Source organism: Pseudorca crassidens, chromosome 7 (genome assembly GCF_039906515.1).
Source record: "Pseudorca crassidens isolate mPseCra1 chromosome 7, mPseCra1.hap1, whole genome shotgun sequence".
Classification (NCBI taxonomy): domain Eukaryota; kingdom Metazoa; phylum Chordata; class Mammalia; order Artiodactyla; family Delphinidae; genus Pseudorca; species Pseudorca crassidens.
In genome coordinates this window covers 105,074,044-105,090,427 of record NC_090302.1, presented here as the reverse complement: position 1 = coordinate 105,090,427, position 16,384 = coordinate 105,074,044, and the positions used below count along the sequence as shown (strand labels likewise).

The 16,384-nt window shown below is 43.7% G+C and overlaps 1 protein-coding gene across 2 annotated transcripts in view; it reads left to right on the top strand.

The window, feature by feature from the left end:
• Positions 1 to 16,384, top strand: part of CCDC25 (coiled-coil domain containing 25) — a 90,799-nt gene that overhangs the window by 59,512 nt on the left and 14,903 nt on the right. Inside the window, exon 9 of one of the 2 annotated variants that reach the window (XM_067745243.1) lies at positions 382 to 510. The exons of the other annotated variant lie outside the window; for it this stretch is intronic. Within the exon in view, the coding sequence (XP_067601344.1) occupies positions 382 to 495 (114 nt within the window). The 3' untranslated portion in view covers positions 496 to 510. Of the gene's footprint in view, positions 1 to 381; positions 511 to 16,384 lie in introns of those variants that run through there. 2 annotated transcript variants of the gene reach the window in all.

Here is a 16,384-nt window from a genome sequence, read left to right as displayed (position 1 = left end):
TGCATTTCCTCATTTTGATGGTTGTACTGTGCATTTGGAGGAAAATGTTTTTGTTTGTTGGAAATACCAACAAAAAGTATTTGAGGGTTATGGGACATTCGTGGTAATAATTTACTCTCAAAAGGTTTTTGCTGGGGTGTGGGGAGTTCTTTGTACTTCACTTGCAACTTTTTCATAAGTTTGATTTGTTTTCAAAAACTAAAACAAGATAGCACTTATATAATAAATGCATATATATGTATATGTGTGTGTGTGTGTGTATATATATATATATTTCCTAGTTCTACCCATTAAAGAGACTCAGAAGCAATGATCCACCAGTAGCACTGAGTGCCTCCTGTGTGCAGATTATGAATTCTAAATACCATTTTCCACCAACAGGAATCAGAGTTCCTAAAAGAGTGTTGGATTACAGATCCAAGACAGGAAATATACAAGATAAGCCAAGAACATTTTATCATTCCTGAAAGCAAGGAAACTACCAAAGATTACTGAAGTTGGGGCAGAAGAATTCAGGAACTAAGCTGGGGAGGCCCAAAATGGGACCATTTGAACACAAGTAAGAGTAAAAAGTGCAATAGGTTGAAACACATCAAAATTGTTACAACCCATGAGTTCATGATAATAATAGGAATAATAAAAAGAACTCACAGATCATTTTTGGGTGATATAGTGGGGGAACCAATTCATTCTGAAAACATAAAAGGAAGGGGATCAAGAATTCCATCTGCCTTTCTTATAGGAACTACACCTCCAGGTAATCATTATTTGAGGAGAAAAAAATTCTCTCTGAAAGAATCCAGCTGGTAAGTGAAGATGCAGTACTAGAATCATGACTCTGCAAAGCCCTTATGAGCCGATGGACCTACTCATCAGTGTTCAGTCACATCACAGCAAGAGAGGCCGGGAGACATTACATATCTCCTAATGGCACAACATCACCTCCAAAGTATTCTTGCTTAAAGATCGCACCTTGCATCTATAGATCTATCAATTTACAAGAAATAAATGGAGCAGGGGAATGATTTTTAAAAATATGACCAGCATAATCCATAATGTGGGAAACCCTATAGGAAAAATGACCTGGCTTCTTCAACAAAGAACGTTTACAAGGAAAAAGAAGGAGCAGGAACCTATAGATTCAAAGAGACTTAGGAGACATGTCAGTCAAACGCTGCAGGCACATTTGGGGGAAATTTGAGCACTGGCTGAATATTTGATGATATTATGGATTTGCTTCAAAACAATCCATTTGTGGGGATGAAAGAAGTGTAGCCATGAGTCAAGTTTTTTAAAAGGTCTGGATGATCAGATCTGAGTAGTAGTTCATTGCTCTCTACTTTTGTTATGCTTTAAATTTTCACTATAAATATTTCTAAATGTCACTAAACTCCATAGTTTCTGCCTAGGTTGTTCTGGCTCTGGTCCCTCCCCTAGCCTGCCGCCTACCACATCCAAGGAGAGCAGGAGGTCCTCTGTGTCAACAGTGTCTCCTTTAACAGAAAACCTTCCTCTCCCTCCGTCCAACGATAAATGAGCAGAAACAAGAGAAGAGGTGGATGAGGTGGGTAGTGTAGGGTCTTGAACTTAGAGCCTCCAATAGCAAACATGGGGTGGGGGATAAATTGGGAATTTGGGATTAACAGATACACGCTACTACATATAAAATAGATAGGCAACAAGGACCTACTGTACAGCACAGGGAACTATATTCAGTACCTTGTAATAACCTATAATGGAAAAGAATCTGAAAAAGAATAGATGTAAGTAACTGAATATATATATATGTATAACGGAATCACTTTGCTATATACCTGAAACACTGTAAATCAACTATACTTCAATAAAAACAATTTAAAATAAATAAATATAGCGTTAACTGCTCCCCCCCTCCCCCCGCCAAAAAAAAAGTAAAGAGTGCTTGTGAGCCTCAAATGTCTGAAAAATTACATATGAAAGAGCCTGTATGTAGAAAATGATATGCAAATGTAAGGCGAGATTGTTTTTATTTTCAATTCCTTCTCCTAAACAGAATTTTTCTTGGCCCCATGCTATAGAAATATAGGAACAGGAGGATGGGGGAATTGTTCAGGCCTAAGAGAAGGCTCTCTTCGATTTTCTGCAACCACATACCACTGAATTTGCTGACCTGGGGATCCTGGCATCTGTGTCCTAGGGTGGAGCTGCCTGGACCAGCCCATCAACCACGGGCAGGGAGAGAGACCTGGAAGGAGGAGAGGAAGTGGGGGCAGGGGGTGGGATCTTGTCCGAGTGATGAAGTATGTGAATGAGAGTTGGCTGGAACCAGGCATCAGCACTAGGGTGGCCATGCCATTGACGCAGCTGGACTGTGTGGCTCTAGCCCTGTGCCAACACCCCACGCCTCTAGGCACATTTTGGAGGGCATTTTGGGAAGCCGAGCAGCTGCCCACCTGACAAAAATGCTCCACTGTTCCTCTGGGTCTGGGGGAATCCGAGGCCGGGCAGGTGAGTCTGAGCTGGCCTCCGTGGGACTCGAAGCACCCCCTGCCCCAGCACTGAATCTCAGCACTGTCCAAAGAGGTACATGGTTGGAGCTTCTTGGACCCAGTGGGATACCTTGAAGAGAAAACCAGGGTGGCATGCAGCCCAAGTGGGTGTGTGGAGGCCACAGCACCTGGGCAGGAGGCCAGGCCCTTGTCCAGTCCTGCTTCTTCCTGGCCTGGTCACTTATTCCGCTTCCCTGGGCCCCAGTTACTCTAGGTCTTGAATAGGGTCCAGAAACCTTTTGTAAAATCTTCTCAGGTGATTCTGATGATCACACAGGTTAGAAACCATGAACTCATCCAAATGGTCAATAATCTTCTGACTTTGGTTTTTGGAATCTGCTCCTGCCTGATCTTTTGCTTTTCTCTGAACTGTGTTCATTTAATTAAAAAAAAAAATGTGTGTATATATGTGTGTGTGTGTGTATATACACACACACACACACACATATATATATACACACACAAACTATATACATATATACACACACATATATATATATACATACACACACACACACACACACGCACACACACATATATATATGTAGATGGATAGGAAGTGTTCATTCAAGGGGGGAAGAAAGGAAAACTGACATTTCTTGAGGAGAGAGTCTGTTCTGTGCTGGGTACTTTACCAACGTCATCTCTGTGTTGCCTGCCCAGAAGACAACTGTAGACTATAGACGTACTTTCAAGCAACTTGCCTTTCTCCCTTTTTCTGACTCTGAAATGCAAGGGCTACTCCGCTAGGGATCTCCTCACATTCTAAGAGGGAGAAGTGAGAATGGGAACTCACATCTATTTTTCAGTCTTTTATTAACATTTAATTTTTTTATGCTAAAACAATGTATAAAGGGAATATCTGTATGTGTTTTTTTAAGTCCGTAATGAAAAATAGTGAGAGTTTATCTCTCGCCACATTCCAAAAATTGTCCCCCTACCCATTGCCCAGACAACCACTTTCACCCACTTCTTTTGGTAGTTATCCCTATAATATAAAACTTATATGCTAACAAACACTGCATTTTCCTCAATGTATCAGTTTTAGGCATAGTGTATTTACTGACTTTTCTGTTATGATAGTATGTGAAGTATTAGCTTTCTCATTGCCACCTCCACCTGTTGTCTCCCCATCCTCTCCATATGGTTGAATCACTATATTTTTTTTAATTTTTAAAAATTAATTAATTTTATTTTTGGCTGTGTTGGGTCTTCATTGCTGCGTGCAGGCTTCTCATTGCGGTGGCTTCTCTTGTTGCAGAGCACGGGCTCTAGGCACTCGGGCTTCAGTAGTTGTGATGCACGGCTCATTTGCTCAGTGGCATGTGGGATCTGCCTGGACTAGGGCTCAAACCCATGTCCCCTGCATTGGCAGGAGGATTCTTAACCACTGTGCCACCAGGGAAGCCCTGCCATTTTTAAATTTTATATCTGTAATCAGGGTTTATATCATTAAGACTTATATAAATATTGTTTATGACAAAAGTCAAGTGGCACACTATGAATGCATTCTCTTTCCTGTATAGTTTTTCATTTTTCCTGGGATTATTAATTGCTCTTCTTTTTATTTGCATAATTTTCTTTACTTCTTTTGAGGAGCTTCATCTTGAAATCTACAATATCATTTTTGTTATCAAGTCTATGTTTTTTCTAGAGAGCTCCTTTTGAAAGTCCTTCATTCTTCTCCTAAGTCTGCTCTAGAGTAACCTCTGAGAATTCTCACCACTCCTCTGAGTTGCAACCCCATTTCTGGGAATCTGTGACTGTTTCTATTTGAGTTTATTTTTTTGTTTTTTTGGTACCTCTTCTCCCATAGTTTCCCAAGACACTGTGGATGGAACTGAATTTTCTGAATCTTTGCATGTTTGGAAAACATTTCTCTTCTGCTCTCACACTTGGCTGATCAATTAACTGGGTACAAAAACATAGGCTGAAAATAATTTGATGTCATAATGTTAAGATACATTTGCTCAGGAGAAGTCTAATGCTATTCTTATTCCTTTGTGTGTAATTTGTTCTGTCTCTAGAAGCTTTTAAGTTCTTGGCTTTATGCTTGGTGTCCGGGAATTTTAGGATCAAAGACCTAGGTGTAGGTCTTTCAGAATTCTTTGTTCTAGGTTTTGGGCAGGTTCTTTTAATCCTGTGTCATGTACTCTTTAATTCTTGGAACATTTATTATATTATTTACTTGATAATTTCATCTTCTTCATTTTCTCTCTCTTTCTGGAATTTGTTAGTCGTTGAACCTCTTAGACTGATCTCCTGATTTTCTTATCTTTTCACTGTTATTTCTTATTCCTATGTTCTATTTTCTGGGAAATGTCCTCAGTCTTATCTTCTAACCCTTCAACTGTATGTTTTATTTTATCTGTTAATTTCCAAGAACTCTTTCTTGTTAAATGATTGTTCCTTTTTCATAGCACCTTGTTCTTGTTCCATGGCCTTTCATATTTCTGTGAACATATGAGATTGGTTGCCTGTTCATATTTAAGAATGAGGAGCTACAAGAGTTGATTGGAAGCTCTGTGTTGCTTATCACTTTAAAGTGACTGGGATGAGACTTTACCATTTCTTTGGAAGACCACTCCCCCTGAATATTAGTATCTGGAAGATTTTTCTTGGGAACTATTCAGTTTCTCTAAAGAATCCTATTTTCCTGTTGGAGAAAAGATGTGCATCAGCAGGTAAGGCAAGAGGAAGGGGCTCCCTGCCTGCTCCATAGTCAGACTTTCAATTGATACTTCCTTTTTAGCCCTGAATCTCACCCCCACTATTTGGTGCCTGGAGCCCCCAAGTCCATCACCTCTTCTGTTCTCTTTCTCCTAAGAATAAACCCTGCCTCCTGCCTAAGGAGTAAGAATCTGGTGCTAGTATTCTGAAGGTAGATAGGTTTCCTACTTATGTCCTCATTTTCCTCCCATGCCTCACCCTACCCTCCTCCCTTCCTGGTGCCTTCACATTCTGAACCTCTTCAGGGTCTACAGCACGGATCGGCTCTTTTCTCATAGATACCATTCTCAACTCGCACATTTCTCCTCCTTGGTGCTAAAATCGTTACCACTCCTCCCAGCATCGACGCCTCGTCTTCTCCTGCGAGACCCATTGAATCTCCAAGTTCCACTGCTTCTTCGTCTCATCACCTCTCACACTCACCTGCTCTCCCCTTCTCTGCCTTCACTTCACCTCCACAGTCAGACCCCTGTTGTCTCATGCCTGGCTCATGGCAACATCCTTCATCTCACAGTCTCTTTAAGCTCTTGTGTATTTCTCTCCTTCAATCAGTTCTGCATCCCGTGGCCACACAAAGCTGATCATCTCTCTCCCCTCCATTAAAGTGCAGACTTAGGATAAAATCTCAACTTGAGCATGAATACTCAGCCTCCACTGCTCTCTTCAACCTGTCCCTCCTGGATCTTCTTCCCACTGCACACGCCCTCTCCAGCCATACTGAATCCCTCTGCTAAGCCATGCTCCCGCTTAATGCCAAGCCCACGCCCATGTTGCTTTTTTGCTTTCGTTTTTCTTTTCAAGAACTCCTACTTAGACCCTGCCAGTCTCAGCTTAGATGTCATTTCCTCTGGATAGGTTTTCCTGGCCCCAAGACTAGTAGCTTCTCCTCTATACATCCCTAGGGTAATGCCACTTGTCTTCATTAAGCTACCAGCTCCTCCTCCTGAGTCGTCAAGCATAGTTTGATGAATATTGCTTCCCCAGTGCCTAGCACAGTGCCTGACACATAGTAGATACTCAATAAATACTTGTCAAACAAATGAATATATGAATAAATGGTTGGATTCCCACGTTCAGATGCAGAAAGTGAGGTGGGAGAGGCCAAACGAATTATTGAAAGTCATCCAGCAGGGATCTGCACAGAGGTCCCTCTGGCTTCAAAGCCTATTGAATGATGGGCACCTCGTCCTTCAAGTGCACTTGCTTTCCTAGTCCCAGGCCTCTGACTCAGAGATGTCAGCCTTGGCGCCCCTGGGGATTAAATTTCCAGGGCCCTCTGGGGTGGTTTACCGTCGGCTGATCTCCAGCATCTCCTGCCTGGGTCTACCAAGGTCCTGCAGAGGTCCCTGCCAGCCTAGTGCCTGTGATAAAAGACAGCAGCCCCAGAGGGAGGCGGGTGGGGACCTCCGGTTCAGCTCCAGGCTCCTTGGACCCGCCCTCCTTCCCCCTCCTCTCCTCATCCCCCTCAACGCTCGTTTGCTCTGGCCCTGGTACCCGGAGAAACTCAGACTGCGAGGATTTTCATGGGGGACGCAGTGGTGCCCTCACTAACTGCTCCCTTAACGAGCAGAGGAGTGAGTTCCATTTTGGCCCAATTCAGAGGACACTGCCCTCTGGGGACCAGTCCGGGCTGAAAGTTCAGATTATTTTGCAGCTTTTGGAGCAAACATCCACTCCAAAAACATGATGTCACCAGAGAAGGCTTGACTACCCTGTGGGGTGCTGGCAGCAAAGACACCCCTCTCCCATCTCCAGCACGTCCTCCCTCAGGGGAGAGACAAGAACACTCATTTCAAAGCAGGAATGGTGCTTCTGAGGGGAGTTGGCCTGGTGTCTTTTGTGTGTGTGTGTGTGTGTGTGTGTGTGTGTGTGTGTGTGTGTGTGTGAGAGAGAGAGAGAGAGAGAGAGAGAGAGAGAGAGACCCAGAAACCAGAGATGGGAAACAAAGCCTATGCACGAGTTCTGAAAGGCTTTGATGAACTATCTCTGCAGCTCTAAGCACATCTAGTTCAGGAAGCTTCCCTCTAGTCCAGCTCAGTCTAGGGTCTTTACTATTGACCTGGGAAGTGAAGGGGGCTCCAGCTAATATTTCTTCTGCTCCCCTAATGCCTTCCTCTTTGAGAGACCAGCACTGAGCCCCAGGAATCTGCAAGGTGAACATGAACCCCTCATGTCCACACGTTTTCCCTTCCTCCCTTCCTTCGTTCACTCCTTTTCGTTTTGCATCTATTCTTTCCTCATTCTGCATGTTCCTCCTTTTCCTTTTTCCTTTCCTCTGCTTTCTCTTCTCATCTTCTTTTCACGTTAAGCTAATAACATCTAACCTTTATTTATCCATGATGAGAGGCCAGCCCCTCATTTATCTAAACATCTTATGGGTAGTGTGTCATTTCATAAAAATTTTTTCCTTTAAGTGTTTTACAAGAGTAATCTTGCTTGTTGTAAAAAAAAAAAAAAAAATTAGAAAGTACAGGTGAGCTGAAACCGAACAAAAAACAACAAAAAGTTAAAGTCCCACCATAATCACATCTTTGACATTGTGGTGTACGTTCTCCCAGATTTCACTCTAAGAATGGACCCTTCCAAATCTACTAGAGATTCTTTAGAAGTCAGGAGTCCTGGGTCTGCAGTTGAAGCTCGGCCTTGAGCAAATCGCAGCCCCTCGGCGTGTCCCTGGGCGGCACCTGCATCGCAGGAAGAGGCCTGCCCCTGCCAGCTGGTAGCACGCCCAGGTCAAGAGACCAGATTTTTTTGCTCTCAAGAAAGCCCCAGCCCGTTGCCTTTTGCCACCATCCCGAGAATCAGAGCCGGATTCCGGGCATGGCCACACACCTCTTCACATCCCCTTGGGCCCACCCCGACTTCTCAGCTTTCACTGTTTCTGCCAATGCGTTGGAAATGCTCCTGTGTTCCCTCCACCTGCACTAACAGAGGGAAAGTACTGCCCCAGCACTCCTTCCATGTGCTCAGCATCTCTGCCAGGCCCAGGTGCCCCACAGATGCAGGTGCCCCCCGGAGGCTCCTCTCCTGATGGCTTGGGGCTGTTTCTTCCCTGGAGCGTCATGGCCAAGTTTCCGTGGCCCTGCCTGCGGGGACCCTGGGCCAGGGCTGTGGGTGTGGGCAGCTTTGGGTTCCACGTGGGCTCTGAACAGGAAGGGCTTTCATGTGGGTGCCATCTGGACTCCTGGTCCTGGCCCCGGCCCTGGCAGTGCCCAGCGAGGGGGAGCTGCAGTGAGAAAAACATTTTGTGTTTGGGAGCCTGTTGGTGAGACGGGAGGACGGCAGGGCAAAGCGTTCGTGCAGGCTGAGAGGACAGAGACCAGTGTGACCCTGTGGAAATGAGACGAGAAAGCCTCTTCCACCTAAGAAGCAGCCTCGGCAGAGACACCGGGAAGAAAAGTCCATCGGGTGGTGATGGAAAACAATTTTTCGAGCCTGCCTTTGCTCTCTCCCTCTCTACAGGCTCACTGAGCCTAATCAGGTCAAGCGTCCAGCTCCCGCTGCCAGACATGGTGGCATTGTTTCAATCCCCCGCCCCCCCTCCCCCCGCTCCACCATCCCCTCCACCCCTGAGAACCGAGTTCTGACAAAGGAGGCCCTGAGGGACGGGCCTGGGAGGACAGAGGCCAAGGGCTGGGGAGGCAGGGTCACTCCTTCTCTACTCCCTCCTGCTGGTTATTTTTCTCCCTGGGACTTGAGGGAGAAAACAAGGCTGCCTCTGGAAGACCCGAAGGCTGTTTTTGTTTACATAAAGGCACTTTCTGAGCAAACTGCTCCCTGAAAGGTCAGCACTCATCCCAAGCAGCGCTGGGACCCAGGGCGGGTTTGGGAGATGTGGGGAGAAAGGAAACCGCAGGCCACTTGAGGTCAGATGACTTCACCGGAGAGGGGAGGGGAGCTTCCTGGAAACGGGACTCTGGGAGACTCTTGCTGCTCCATAGAACTCGAATAGGGCTTGTTTATCTGTCTTCCAGAACACCCCACAGCGTGGCAGAGAGGCCAGAGCCACGGGCAGGACACAAGGGAGCTTGGCATCTGGGCCCGTATCCCACAGCCTCTGCCTTCACCTCCCTAGGCCTGAGTTTGCATGAGGGCACGAAGTAGAAGAACCTTGAGAACCCCCCAACCCATATATTCTCGGTGTTCAGCAAACATTTTCTGAGCAAATACCCTGCACCTGGTATGATACTAAACCCAGGGGCCCGGGTAAGGTGACCGATAGCCCTGGTTTGCCTGGGATTCTCCCAGTGTTAGTACTGAGCACCTGGATGTTGGGTCAGGCCAGCCCCAGACCTCAAGCAGCTCAGGATCTGGAAACAATGGCAGCTGTACAATAGCATGCGATGAGCGGCCTAATAGAGAGTATACAAAGGCATGGAACGTGAGAGACGCAGAGACTAGCTCTTGGGAGGAGAGCTGGGAAATTGCACTACGGTGACACCTGTTAGCAATGAGGAGCTATGGCTAGATTTCTTTTTTTTTTTTTTTTTTTTGCGCTACGCGGGCCTCTCACTGTTGTGGCCTCTCTCGTTGTGGAGCACAGGCTCCGGACGCGCAGGCTCAGCGGCCATGGTTCACGGGCCCAGCCGCTCCGCGGCATGTGGGATCTTCCCGGACCGGGGCACGAACCCACGTCCTCTGCATCGGCAGGCGGACTCTGAACCACTGCGCCACCAGGGAAGCCCTTACCACAATTTTTTTATCCATTTACTTATTGATGAACATCTGAGTCCTTTCCAGTTTTTTTGCTATGATGAATAATGCTGTATGAATATTACATACAGATCTTTGTGTCTCTTGGGTAAATGCCTAGACATAGAATTGCTGGATCATTTGTTAAGTAAATGTTCAAATTTATAGAAAATTCCCTGACTTTTCCAAAGTGGTTGTGCCATTTTACAGTCACACTGTCAACGTCTAAGAGTTCCAGTTGCTCCACATCCTCCCCAACATTTAGTTTTGTAAGTTTAAACAATTTTAGCCATTCTAGCAATATCTCATCATAGTTTAAATTGCGTTTCCCTGGTGATTAATGAAGGTGAATACTTTTCATGTACTTACATATCATTCATATATATCTTATTTGCAAAATGTCTGTTCAAGTCTCTTACCCATTTTTAAGTCTGGCTATATGTCTTTTTAAAATTGAATTGTAGGAGTTCTTTATATATCCTGAATGCATATCCTTTGTCTGATACATACATTGCAAATATTTTCTCCCAGTCTGTGGTTTGCCTTTTTATTTTTTTAAAGGTATAGTTTGAAGAAGAGAGGGTTTTAATTTTGATAACATCCAACTTATCAAGAATTTTTCTTTTATGGCTGTGACTTTCATATACTAAGAAATCTTTGCCTACCACAAGGTCGTGAAAATTATCTCTTATATTTCCTTCTAGAAGTTTTATAGGTTTAGTTCTTACATTTAGGTCTGTGGTCAATATCAGATAAATATTTTGTGGAAAAAAATCATTTTTGTTGAAAAGATTTTCAGAATTCCCTGTCTGTCCAGTGGTTACGACTTAGCACTTTCACTGCCAGGGGCCCAGATTCTGCAAGCCCACACGGCCAAAAAAAAAAAGACTTTTCTTTACTTATTGAAATTCTTTGGTGCCTTTGAGGAAATTCAATTGATAGTATATGAGTGGCTCTATTTCTGCATTCTCTGGTTCACTTGATCTATATATTTATCTTTACACCGTTATCACACTGTCTTGATTACTGTTACTTTAAAGTAAGTCTTTTTTAAAAAAAATCTTTTTTAGAATCTATACATTTTTTAAGTAATAGAAACGTCTTTATTTTATTTATAAAATTTATTTATTTTTGGCTGCATTGGGTCTTTGTTGCTGCACGCAGGCTTTCCCTAGTTACGGTGAGCGGGGGCCAGCGCGCAGGCTTCTCATCGCGGTGGCTTCTCTTGTTGTGGAGCATGGGCTCTAGCGCATGGGCTTCGGTAGTTGTGGCACATGGGCTCAGTAGTTGTGGCTCGCGGGCTCTGGAGCACAGTCTCAGTAGTTGTGCTGCAGTGGCTTAGGTGCTCTGCAGCATGTGGGATCTTCCCCGACCAGGGCTTGAACCCAGGTCCCCTGCATTGGCAGGTGGATTCTTAACCACTGCACCACCAGGGAAGTCCCTAGAGTAAGTCTTGAAATCAAGTAGTATAAGCCCTCCAACTTCACTCTTCTTCAAAATTCTGTTGGCTTTTTAGGTCCTTTGCATTTGAACACACATTTTTGTCATCAGTTTATCAATTTCTACCAAAACAATCCTCTGCAATTGTGTTGGGAATGTATAGAATCTACAGATAAATATAAGGAGAATGGACATCTTAATAATATTGTCTTCTTATACATGAAAATAGTATATATTTCCATTTGTAAAGATTCTATAAAATTTCTCCAGCAATGTTTTGTAGTTTTTCAGCATAGAAGTCATGCACATGTTTTATTCAATTCTTCCTATGTATTCTATGTTTTTATACTATTACTGGATTTTTTTTTTTTTTTTTGCGGTACGCGGGCCTCTCACTGTTGTGGCCTCTCCCGTTGCGGAGCACAGGCTCCGGACGCGCAGGCTCAGTGGCCATGGCTCATGGGCCCAGCCGCTCCGCAGCATGTGGGATCTTCCTGGACTGGGGCACGAACCCACGTCCCCTGCATCGGCAGGCGGACCCTCAACCATTGTGCCACCAGGGAAGCCCCTCTTTATTCTTTAGTTTGGATAATTTCTATTGATTTGTCATCAGGCAAATCATTGCTAATGTGCTGTTAATTCCATCCAGTGAATACTTTATTTCAGTTATTGAAATTTTCAGTTTTAAAATTTCCATTTGTTCTTTTTTTTATAACTTCCACTTCTCTGTTGAGATTCTCTATGTTGTCATTCATCATGACCATATTTTCCTTTAGTTATTTGAACATATTTATTATCGTATTTTTAGTCTTGGTCTGCTAACATTTGGGTAACCTCTGAGTCAGTTTCTATTGCCTAATTTTTTTCTTGAAAATTGTCACATTTTTCTGGGTTTTGCTGGGCTTTTTTTTTTTTTTTTGGCAGGGGTGGGACACATCTAGTAATTTTAAATTCTCTATTGGACATTGTTGATGACATATTTTAGAGACTATGGAATCTGTTATTTTCCTTAGAAGAGTGTTGAGAGACTGGAGTTTTGTTCTAGCAAACACTTCGATCACTGGTTGATACTCTTAAACTTGGCTTGACTTGATTTTATGCTTTGTTGTGGTAAGTCTGTAAAGAGCCCAAGTTATTTTCTAAGCCCTCTAACTTCATAGGACTCAACCTCCAAACTCTGTCTCTTAGACATTTTTTAGAGTTTGGCTTTAGTTTTTTTAGGGTGGGCCTATGAGAGGCCTTCCCCTAGGGTATAGTCCTTACTCCTAAAACACAGATTTTCTTATATCTCAGCCTGATGTCCAAGATGTTAACAGGGTGTTAATGACATCTCTCCACTCTGGCTGGTATGGATTTCTAATACCTCTAAGACTGTTTGACCTCTTATATCTCTGTTCTATTTTTAAGCCCCTATCAACCTCACAGGTAATTCTTCGTAGTCTTGATCTGTGCAGGTACAGTCCTCATCCAAGGACTCATGGGTGACCCAAGCACAATTTTGGGGTCTCTTATATGCACATGTCTCTCTTATTCAATGCCCTGCTCTGCAGATTCCAGTTGCTTCAGCTGCTGCAAACTCTGAACCCTGACTCCTCAGCTCAGCAAAACTTCTCTGCTTAGATTAGACTTCAGCCCTATGCCTTCACTTACAAAACTGTCTCCAGGGTGATCATGGTGTTTACCTCGTGGGTTTTCTTTCTCTCGGAAACCATAGTCTGAGATTTCCTGTTATCCACTATCTGAAAACAGTTGTGTCATATATTTTTTCTAGTTTTATGGTTGTTTATAATGGAAAGACTATACCTGTTATCCTGTGATATCCAGAAGTGGAAGTCACCCAGTGGATTTCAGACAGGCAAGTCTCAAAATCACTTCAATTTGTATCATATGGTAAGGTGTTGAGGGAGACCACTTAGGAAACTCTACCTCATTTTCTACTCCCTTTACATTCCTTCCTTTTTCTGTATCTTTTTTTCCAGTTATACCCTGCCCTCTGATGATTTGATCCTGCTGGGACCTGAAGTGATAAACAGATGTGTTTAATTCCTTTAGGTCAGTATTATGTCCTGGCAGTTCATAAATCGGCACAATTCTCTCTTTTGTGGATAGCTTGCATTCCTCCTCCATGTCATGTTCACGAATTAGATCATGAATAACCTGTACTGACCAAACTATCAGGGAGGTAAGCTTCTTATTGATCAGAGCCCCATTTACTTCTTCCCACACATCCCTCCCCTTCTCCTTCTGAGAGGATCATTTCCTCATTTATCTGCTCATTCTTTTCTTATTCTGTATGTGTTTTTCCTCTCTCTACTTTATTTCTTATTAAAAAATTTTTTTCTGGGGCCATATGAATATGTATGTATCTTTGTATAAACTCATATACATACATATGATTTACACAACCTGATGGGGGATGTTCATGCATATGTTAGTGAGAATGTGTGTGGCATAATTTCTGTGGAATGAAGTTGGCAAAGTGAGGTTGGAGAACATCCAGAGGAAGAGAACTATTTATTTACTAAGCATTGGCTCTGAGTCAAGGCACTAAAATATACCCTTTACACACAAACTTCATTTAATCTTCATCACTACTCTATGAAGTAAGGATTCTTATACTTATTTTTCAAAAGGAAAGCTGGGGTTCAATGAGGTAAATGTAACTTGCCTCAGACACAGTTGGTAAACAACAGAGCAAGGAGTTACATCAGTGTTTCTCTGGCTCATATCTGGGCTCTTTTCACTATACAATACTTTCTCCCTAGAAAGATGTCTGTTAAAAAAAGGGATCAAAGGGCATGTAGTTCCCTGACTTGTGAGGGTGGCATGAAGGGAAGAAGATGTATGGGAAAGTAGACCTATGGTCCAGTATTGCCTTGATGGAAATGGTCAGATCTTAGGGATCCTCTCTAATAACCTCCCCTGGAATCAGAGTGATCTGCGAGGGTTTGTGATCAGGCACTGGAGAATGAAGAGGGTGGGAGGACTTAGCCGAGGGGATCAGAGATTTAAGTAATTGAAAAGTGCAGAAAAGGAATCATAGGATTCACAAGGAAATGGGTCCAAAATCTAGGAGGAGAAGGGATTGAGGATGAGGTCAGAAGGAGAACGGAACCCTCAGGTGACAAAAAGGTCATTCGGCGCCGAAACTTAACAGGAATCCACGGGGGCGGGATTAATGAAGCAGACAGACAGCCTTCCCAGAAGTCACTCACACATGAAGAGACAGGAACTGGGTGAGTGCAACCAGCCTCCCCTGGTCTCAGCAAGGGGTGCCAACATCATTTATTAGATAATCAGGATGAAACGGGTGGTCTAGTTAGAAACCTTAGCATGTTATGAAAGTATATTGAAATGAAGCAAATGTCATGACAAGTGCAAGAAGGGAAGGAGTCAGAGAGTTTGAAAAAGAGAAGAAAGTAAAGGAATGTAAGGATTGCTCAGAGATTCTGCCACCCTGGCCAAGGGAGACAGACTGAACTGGGTGGCGTTCAAAAACGGGGTGGCTAGAAAGCTGTGCTCTGATGATTTGCTAAGTTCTCCCCAGTCTCAATTAGATGTAAACACTCCTTGCTTTGGAAAGGCAGTGTGACATCTTTACTTTTTCATATTTTAAAATAAAAATAATTGATTAACACATTCACAAAATCCAAAAGGTGCAAAAGAATATACAGGGAAATGTAGGTCTCCCCCCACCTCTGTCACCCACTTCCCCAGCCCTCCTTTCCAGAGGAACTCCTGTTATCAGGCTTACGTGGTTCCTTCCAAAGAGATTTGCAGCATTTAAAACCAGCTGTGAGTATACTGATAGCTTTCACAAAAATGATAGCACACTGTACATGTTCTTTTGCACTTTGCTTTTTATAAATTTTAACTTTTTGAATATTTTTTGGAAATTATTCTTTATCAGTACCTAGACAACTGCCTTATTACTTTTTAAGAGCCACATACTTTTCCATTGTAGAAGCTGTATCATAATTTAACTAGTTTCCTACTGATGGGAATTCAGGTTAACTTCCAATCTTTCACTATTACATACTGCATACTCGGCAATAAACATCCTTTGAACATACATCACTGTGTGTGCGTGTGTGTGTGTGTGTGTGTGTGTGTGTGGTATGAGGGAGCAGGGAGGACCTAGGAGTGGAGGTGCAGTGTCAAAGGATACGTGCATTTTGAACAATGGAGAATGGTTGTCTCCCTTTTTAAAATGAATGCTGGCTGCTCATTTGTGAAACCACCTGCCTGATGGGAGGAAATCGATCAGATATACCACTACATATGCTCTTTGTTTCAGTTCTTCCAACAATGCTGTGAGGTACAGAGGCAGGTCATTCCTCTATTTTGTCCAAGGAAGTCAAGCTCAGCAAGGTGCTGGCAATCCCAATGTAACTCGGCAACTTCCAATCAGTCTCTTGGGTACCCTAACACTGGAAAGGTTGCAACTCTCTGGATAAAGGATAGAGATGCTAGGTCTCTAAAACTATGTGTCCTTCATGATAAATAACCGAAATCAGCTTTCTGGTCCAAACCAGTCTTAGCTGTGGGCCTGGGGTCTTCTGCTGCCTCCAGCTTAGCTTGAGCAGAGCTAAGAGAGCACAACTGGGCCTGCTCCCAACCCACCAGGTTCTATGATGTCTTGGCGTCCTGAGACAACGTGGCCGGGCCACCCCCAGACACAGGATTCCCCAGATCCTAGAGCATTTAGATGTCTTTTTAGTGTCCGCATACCCACATCCAAACACAAGAGGACTTTTGTTCTGAAATGGGTCCTTGGGGAGCCAGCCCTAGCCACCCGAACTCCTCCTCTGCGACGTGGGAAGATGATGAGCTATAAACAAGATGCGGCTCAGTGCGTTACTAGCATCGCTTTGGGTCACTTGGTTTAGCTTGGAACCACCACAGAATAATCATACTTTTGGTGGGCAACCCCATTTCACTTCCTTGTTCCTAGGGAGTTTCTACCCCCAGCCTGGCCTATAGCACTTTCCCTC